Genomic DNA, 8239 nt, shown 5'->3' on the forward strand with positions numbered 1-8239 from the left:
TCATGGGACATCAGATAGAGTACTCAGAAGGATTTTCCTCATTAGTGGAGTACAATTAACCCTAAACACTACTCTGGTGCAGCCTTACAAAGATTAAAATCAAGAACCTAAAATATCAAACTGTTTACATGTAATTTAACTGTCGCCCAGAATAAAAACCAATATATTTACAGGGATCCAAAAACATCTCGCACTCAAAAATTAAAATTAACAATGTCAGGCATCCAAATAATACCCAGGCCTGCAAAGAAGCAGGAAAATCTAACCCACCATGAGGAGAAAAATCAATCAAAACTAAGATATTAAAAAGATGGCAAACTTAGACAAGGGCATTAAAAGCGATATTATAACTGAATTGCATATGTTCAAGAAGCTGTGGGGCACCTGGGAGGCTCAGCTTGTTAAGCTTCTGCCTTTGGCTCAGGTCATGACGTCAGGGTCCTGGGATTGAGTACCACGGGGGTTTCCTGCTCAGCGGGGAATCTGCTTTTCCCTCTCCCTCTCCCCTCCCCCACTCCATTCATGCTCTCTCCCTCAAATAAACAAATAAATAAATAAAGTCTTTTTTCTAAAAAGCTAGAGGAAAGTCTTAATATGTTTAGTAGAGACATTGAATATAAAAATATATGAGAGACCCAAACTGAACATCTAGAGATTAAAAACTACAATGTCTGAAATGGAAAACATATTAGACCTCGTTAAAGGCATATTAGACATTGCAGAAGAAAAGATTAGTGAAGATGAACACATAGCAATAGAAATAATTGAAAATGAAGTATAGAGGGAAAAAGACTGAAAAAAATGAACAGAGCATTAACAGGTTGGACAATATTAATGATTAATGCTCTAAATGAATATGGTCTAAGCCCTCTAATCACATGACAGAGATCATCACAATGGATGAAAAACAAGACTCAGCCTCTAATATCTGAATATCTGAAGAGAGGACTGGTTGCACACACACAAAACCACAAACACATATTGGAATAAAAAAAGCCTTTTTGTTAAAAATATACATATACCATGGTCCAAGCATCACTAAGATAGTACCCACATAAACTAGTCCTCTAAATCAAGTAGATAGTCTTCATGTACACATCCGTAGGAGACAAACTGGGATATTGCCACGTTAAGCCATCCAGAGAAATCTATAGTGATGTGGTAGGGTAAGGTGTGTGTGTGGGGGTGGTATATGGCTCACCCCAGCAGAGGAAGAGTGTTGGTTTGTGGCATGTACTTTGGATGCTACTTCCAACAACCAATAGGAATCTGAAGGACTTGTATCACGCATGGGCTGATGAACATAAGAAGCAGTTAAACACAGCTCACTCACATGCTCTTTACCTCTTTTGGTTCTCACAGCAGCCCTGGAAATTATCATCTCCATTTTACCAATGAACAGAGTAAAGTGAAATGAGGAATTGTCATGGTACTAACTACTAGGTTTATATTACTAGCTAGATAATCCAGAAGTAATTTGATATTTATTATTATTGTTGTTTTTCAACAGTTTTCATAAAGTTCTTCACTATCTTTGATTGACATATTTAGTTGCTTCCCCTTTTAAAAATTAAAGCTTAATATAATTAGAAAGTAAGGAGTATTTATTAGAGGAAATAATGAAAACCTAAAATTGATTTATACTCATGTAATCTCAGTAAACAGGATGTTGAAAATAAGATTTAAACTTTTCCTTAATACATTTTCTCTTCTGTTCCAAAGCAACAACAACAAAAGCCACTTTAGAATGCATATTTTACAATCCAAAACACAATAAAGCTCTTTTCATTTGTGGGAAAATGATTATTGACATACATCTGAGGATTTCTCTCTTCATACAAAATTAACTAAACTATTTTTTGTCAGCTTGTGCAAGGAAAGAGTAATTCTCTAAACACACAAATTGTAAGTTTTCAAACAACATTTGGGAGAAAATTTAAAATACAAATAAATGTTAAGATTTTTGAATTGATAAGGATGTCATATTTATTTGGTTATGTATATTTATATCTCTTAGAAAGCATTACAACTGATTATACATGATATAGTAACTCCATTACATGCAAATTGCCTTAAAATTTTAAAATGGAGCCCTTCTAATAAAAATCAGCATGTTTATTACATGATATATGGAATGTCAGGAAAGGAGACAGAGATTAGACATGGGATTTTGTCCATTTCATTCATGTATGCTAGTCCTTTTTCCACTCATGGGACTTTTAAGTTTCATAGATAAATAGTTCTGTCCTGTTTTATTAAATATATTCACTCGATAGTCCTAAATTTGCCAACTGAGAGTGGACCTGCTAAAATGTGATGACTTATTTTCACAGTTTTGAAAAACAGAAGCTAATTGAAAGTTGGTCAAATGTGATCCAATTAGTTTTGATGAGCGAAGAAAGATGAAAAAATAAACATAAAAAGCTAACTGTCTCATTAGAGGGCTTTGAAAGAGGAAGTATTCCTCTTAAGAGGCTGTGAGCCTGACTTTATCAGAAGTAAATATAATAGTAAAAAAATTTACAAGTATTTTCCTTGGATAACTGACTGACTTATGGTTTTGTTTATATTCTTCCTTGTATTTTCTGCATAATCCAAATATGTATAATGACCTTGTATTACATAAATTATAGAAGTAGTACATTTTTTTAAAGTTTTTATTTATTTATTTGACAGAGAGAGAGATCACAAGTAGGCAGAGAGGCAGGCAGAGAGAGAGGGGGAAGCAGGCTTCCTGCTGAGCAGAGAGCCAGATGTGGGGCTCCATCCCAGGACCCTGAGATCATGACCTGAGCTGAAGGCAGAGGCTTAACCCACTGAGCCACCCAGGCACCCCTAGAAGTAGTACATTTTTAAATGTTCCTCACAGAAACTTTTAAAACATGAGGGTGCAAAGAAATAAATCACCCATATAGATCAAATAATTGTTAGTACATTATATTAGATAAATTACAATTAAGTAATTTAATATTAATAATCAAATTAATAAAAGAATAATTAAATGATTACTATTAAATATTTACTATAGGGGAACCGGTGGCTCAGTCAGTTAAGCATCTGCCTTTAGCTCAGATCAAGATCCCGGACTCCTGGGATGGAACCCTGCATGGGGCTCCCTGCTCAGAGGGAATCTGCTTCTCCCTCTTCCCTGTCCCTCCTCCCCACCCCCGCTTGTGCTTGCACACACTCTCTCTCTCGTTCTCAAATAAATAAAATCTTTTAAAAAATAATAAATAAAATAAAATATTTACTGTATCAGGGGCCATACTAGAAACTGAGCTCCAGGTTAAGATAAAATCAGTGGTGTAAAAGGGCACAGGCTTGCACAGAAATGATAATGCCTAGCTTATTTAATAATTTATTACTTGTTAATAATAGATTCATGATAATGCATTAATTTAATAGGATATTTGGAAATATAAAAAGCAGTACTAGAGGGACACCTGGGTGGCTCAGTCAGTTAGGCAGCTATCTTCAGCTCAGGTCATGATCCCTGGGTCCTGGGATCAAGTCTCATATTGGGCTCCCAGCTCAGTGGGGAGCCTGCTTCTCCCTCCACCTGCTGTTCCCCCTGTTTGTGCTCACTCCCTCTTTCTCTCTGCCAAATAAATAATTTTTTTTTTTAAAAGCAGTACTAGTTTATAGATACATATTGATTTTTTAATGCAATTTTTGGAATTATATTTTAGAAAGGCATATTCATTGTATTATCAAATAAGCAAGGTAATTTAGATCACAGTTTGTAAAATGCCGTAATCACTGTTAGTATTTCCCTATCCTATGTTGTCATAACTCTGATGCATCAGAATCACCTGAGGAACTGTCAAAACAGTAGTTCGTGATCAGGTGATTCAAGAGGTGATAATGGGGGTTGAAAGTGGGAAGAGCACCCAAGTGTCAGCATTTTTAACATTTTCCCTAGGTAATTATGATGCAAGTAAGGGGTCTGTGTTTACATAAATATGGGTATATAAAAGATTTTTAAAAATAAATTACAAATCTTGGGGGTGCCTGCGTGGCTCAATCAGTTAAATGACCAAGTCTTGGTTTTAGTTCAGGTAATGATCTTGTGGTGTGAGATCAAACCCTGCATTGGGGGGTGCCTGGGTGGCTCAGTGGGTTAAAGCCTCTGCCTTCGGCTCGGGTCATGATCCCAGGGTCCTGCTCAGCGGGGAGCCTGCTTCCCCCTCTCTCTCTGCCTGCCTCTCTGCCTACTTGTGATTTCTGTCTGTCAAAAAAATAAATAAAATCTTTTTAAAAAAAAGAGAGAGAGAAAAAAAAAACTGCATTGGGTCTCTCCGTCCCGCTCTGCCTCTCCTCCTGGCTTGCTCTTGCTCTCTAAAATAAGTAAAATCTTCTTTTTTTAAAGAAGAAATTACAAATTTTGGTGGATCTCTTATTTTATTTTATGAGAGAGAGAGAGAGAGAGAGAGAGAGAGCATGTGAGAGTGAGCAGGAGGAGGAGCGGAGGGAGAGGGAGAAAGAGAATCCAAGCAGACTCCATGCTGAGGTCAGAGTCCGACGCAGAGCTCCATCCTGAGACCATGAGATCACGCCCTGAATTGAGACGAAGAGTTGGACGATTAACCGACTGCACCAGTGAGGTGCCCCAGAAATTACAGATTTTGGTTTAGAGACTTTTCTTGCCATGTTTCTCTGGAAATTAAAAGTAATAATTTCCAGTAACTACTTGCCTTAGTACACTTAATTAAGGATAGTCCGTTAGGAACAATATTAAGCTGGGTTCCTAACTCCACTATAGTTAACCAGTCAAAATGAATAATTAAGTATCCATTATTTCAGGCACTACACTAGAAACTGAGCTCCAGGATGTTTAAGACATAATTGTTGTCTTAAGTAGGGCATGCACTCACTTAAAAATTATAATGCCAAATAAAATATTTAATATAATGCCAAGTATTTAATAGTTCTTAAGAACTTACAAAGCAATTTCATGTTTCAGGTGTGGAACAGATAAAACAGGAGTGTTTCAGCTGAAAAAAAATGTGTCCGCCTAATGTAATTTGTGTATCTTCTGGGTAAGTCTGTTAAACTGGTTGGGTAGGTCTGCCCAGATTCTCTTTTGAGAAAATCCCCCCCAAAGGGTAAAACACAGGAAAAACAAAGCTTTCAGCCTGTTTGTGTTTGGGAGGTTTGAAGTAATGTTAATTCCAGACACACGATGGTGGGACATCTAGATATATCTCTTGAGCTAGGGCCCAACACATTCATGTCTGAGTTCTCTGAAGAGGAAGAGCAAAAAATACCAAAAAGGGCTATTTTATTAAGAACCAACAAAAGACCAAGAACCATAGGAATGGTACTCTCTTGAATATAACTTTAAAGGTGGGGGAGAAAGACATTCTCCAGACTTCTATAGGAATGAAAGGGGCAAGGTTTAGCTTACCAGGGACTCAAGAGAAATCAATGGGTTTTTATTACCTTGAGGACTCATATCAGCAATGGAAACAGAATCAGAACCCAGAAGGTTAAGTATGCTTCACCTACATGGTACTAATTAGGGGAGAAGTATAGCAAATATCAGAGAAATGACAAGGTGGAAGCCATCTATTTTTGCCCTTTGGACTTCAGAGCATAGGTGAAAACTCCCTTTATTCCTTCCCAAGTACCTGATGGAGTTACATAGCAGGCAGCCCAACAGAGTTCCACAACTCATTTATTCCACTCAGCTGCCCTGTAAGGCAAGCATTATTCCCCATTTCACAAAAAAGATCGATTTTTAAAAGGAATGTATCTCGGGGCACCTGGGTGGCCCTGTCAGTTAAGCATCTGCTTTTGGCTCAGGTCCTGATCTGAGGATCCTGGGATGGAGCCCCCCCACCAGGCTTCCTGCTCAGTGGAGAGCCTTCTTCCCTCTCTCCTTCTGCTGCTCCCCCTACTTTTCTCTCTCTGTAAAAACATATAAAATCTTTTTAAAAAATAATAAAATGAATAAAAGAAATATATCTGTAATAAAGGGAGGGTTTATTCTTTCAATGAAAACTGGAAAGTTCTTAAAGTTCACTCAAAGTTTTTTGAACCAGTATTATATACCTGTACTATATTTGGACTCCCTGAAAATGTTTTTGCTTCTAAAACTCCAGATAATAAAAGGAAAAAGTCACATATTATCCAACTATAGAGAAATGGGACCTAATTAACATCTGAGGTATCTTAATTCTGATGGGGGGGTCACAGAATAAATACAGATGCTTTTAAATGAAACAATAATAAATGTATAGATTGCTTTTTAATTGCTTTATTAACTTGACACTTTTTCATGCAATTGGGTAACTCTACTGTTGACAGAAACTTAGACTGGGTGCCAAGGCAATCTTCAACTGGAATCTGGTAACACAGAATCCACCTGACACACGGAAATTACATAAGGTTCACAGCAAACGGATCAGTAAAGATATCAGGAAAATGCAAGGAAAAAGAAAACGGTGCTGAATCACAGTATTAATCCCATGGAAAATGGCAGGAATCAAGGCATAAGGCAAAATTCATCATGATGGTCATGGTGATTAGAAAGCTCCCCCATCAGGATACGCAGACAATTCCTCAACTGCAGCTCCCTAAGTTTTCTCCTGATTTCTCTCATCTCCTCCATGAACATTTCCATATCATCTCCATCTCCACCCATCCCATCATTGACCTGCCTATTGGGTATGGCCCATCGGAAATTAGGGGCAAGTCGGCGAGCCTGTCCCCGTCTATTATTTCCTGCAGGTTGGTGTCCTTCTCCCCCTCCCAAAGGGCGGTCTTCCTCTCCATTCTGCATGGGCTGCTCCATTTCTTCGTTTTCCTGGTGGATATTTGCCATGAGATTTTTTTTTCCTGGTTGTTTTTCTTTGAACACAAGTAAGACAAAGGCAAGGAGAGAGACTGAATGCTTGGTGCACTGACCAACAGAATTCAGAGCTCTGATATCTAAGGTTTTGTAAATTTTTATTTTTTTCCCACCTTAGGAGCTTCAGGCGTCCTCTAGGAGGCCTCCGAATCGAGCCCCTCCCTCCAGCTCTCTCCTTTTCCCCCTCCCCCAAAGCCCACCATTTTTCCTTTCCCAAGATTCTTTCCCCGAGCTCCGCAGGCACCAAAATGGAGGACGGGGTGGCGGGGAGGAGATGGGGTAAATGGAAGGGGGGTCTCAAACTGGGCTCTGCACCTGCCCCCCACATGTCCCCCGCACCGACCTGGGCCTATCCGTGCTGCCTCCTCCTTCTCCCGATTCTCGCAGTGAGTGTGCCGCCGCGACACTTGACACTTACACCCGCAGACCTGCAGAGGGCCTACGTGGAAAGAGCGGAGTGTGGCCAAGCGCTTGGCGCCGACCCGCCACCACCTGGTCCCTTCCGGGTCCCGGGTTCCCCTGGCACCCCCAAGTGCATCTCCCGCCCTCACCCCTAACCTCCCCCCCGCACCCCGCCCCGGAGGTTCACCATTTTCCTGTAAGAACTCGGGGGGTGATTTCCAATCGCTTTTAGTTGCTCTGCTGCCCTCCCGGCCGCCCCAGCACCCCCACCCCAGGGGTCCACTACTGATGTTCCCCAGAATGCCAGGTGTGGAAAATGCTGGTAGGGACCCGCTGCGCCAATCCCCTGCGCTGGCCTCCGAGGTAGGCCGATCACAGCCGCCCTGGCCTCGGCGCGCGGGCTCCGGAGCCCTTACCTGCTCCGCTTTCCTCGGGCCCAATGCCAGCCCGTCAAGCGCAGGACAGCGGGGAACCGATACCCAGACGCGAGTGACGACTGCATCGAAGGTTGCGTCGCTCTGCAGCTCCAGGTCACGTGAGGGCCCCGCGTCACCAAAACGCTCGCCCCCCCAACTCCAGCGGCTTGTGCAGCGGGAATACCCGCCCCTTACCCTAGCCTCGCGCACCCGCACAGGCAACCCCCTCCGCCTGTTTCTGCTCAGCTGCACCGCGCACTGCCTCGTCACTCAGCTTGGTCGTCTCCAATTTGAGGGCCTGCTAGTGCCTCACCTCCCGGCGCTTGGAGTCTACCCTTCTCCGGTTACCGGGGAGGGTCTGCAACAACCTCTACCCCTCCCGCTCCTGCCCCGGACCTTGAGTTTGGACTCTTCTGGTTTCTCTCCCCTTTCGCTGGCCGCCCTCATCCACCCTCGAGTGCGCCGCCACCATTGCCATTGCGTCTCCTGAATTCAGATCCCTAGGAAATTTAGAATGGGGGCTGGGGTGGGGTGAGAGCAGAAGACTTGTCAGAAAGAGAGGCCAGGA

General features: G+C 41.7%; 1 protein-coding gene across 4 annotated transcripts; it reads right to left on the reverse strand.

Moving 5' to 3' along the window:
* Nucleotides 1-6243: 6243 nt before the first annotated feature.
* On the reverse strand, nucleotides 6244-7823 carry BEX3 (brain expressed X-linked 3). Of its 4 annotated transcripts, none has more exons than XM_045068306.1 (3): nucleotides 7672-7823; nucleotides 7197-7281; nucleotides 6244-6852 (listed from the first exon to the last, which is right to left on the reverse strand). In XM_045068306.1, exon 3 carries the CDS (start codon nucleotides 6824-6826, stop codon nucleotides 6488-6490), a length of 339 nt encoding a protein of 112 aa, XP_044924241.1. In that variant the 5' UTR covers nucleotides 6827-6852; nucleotides 7197-7281; nucleotides 7672-7823; the 3' UTR covers nucleotides 6244-6487. The 4 variants fall into 4 exon arrangements, with proteins under 4 accessions (XP_044924241.1, XP_004781824.1, XP_004781822.1 ...); XM_004781767.3 differs by having other exon boundaries at nucleotides 6244-6808; nucleotides 7197-7292; nucleotides 7672-7786; XM_004781765.3 differs by having other exon boundaries at nucleotides 7197-7292; nucleotides 7672-7786.
* Between the last annotated feature and the right edge of the window lie 416 nt (nucleotides 7824-8239).

Source organism: Mustela putorius, unplaced genomic scaffold (genome assembly GCF_011764305.1).
Source record: "Mustela putorius furo isolate JIRA1106 unplaced genomic scaffold, ASM1176430v1.1 tig00003901_pilon_pilon_pilon, whole genome shotgun sequence".
In the NCBI taxonomy this organism is placed as follows: Eukaryota; Metazoa; Chordata; class Mammalia; order Carnivora; family Mustelidae; genus Mustela; species Mustela putorius.

Excerpts from the sequence above, each read along its gene's own strand:
- BEX3 (XM_045068306.1), bottom strand. The coding sequence starts at position 6,826 with ATGGCAAATATCCACCAGGAAAACGAAGAAATGGAGCAGCCCATGCAG.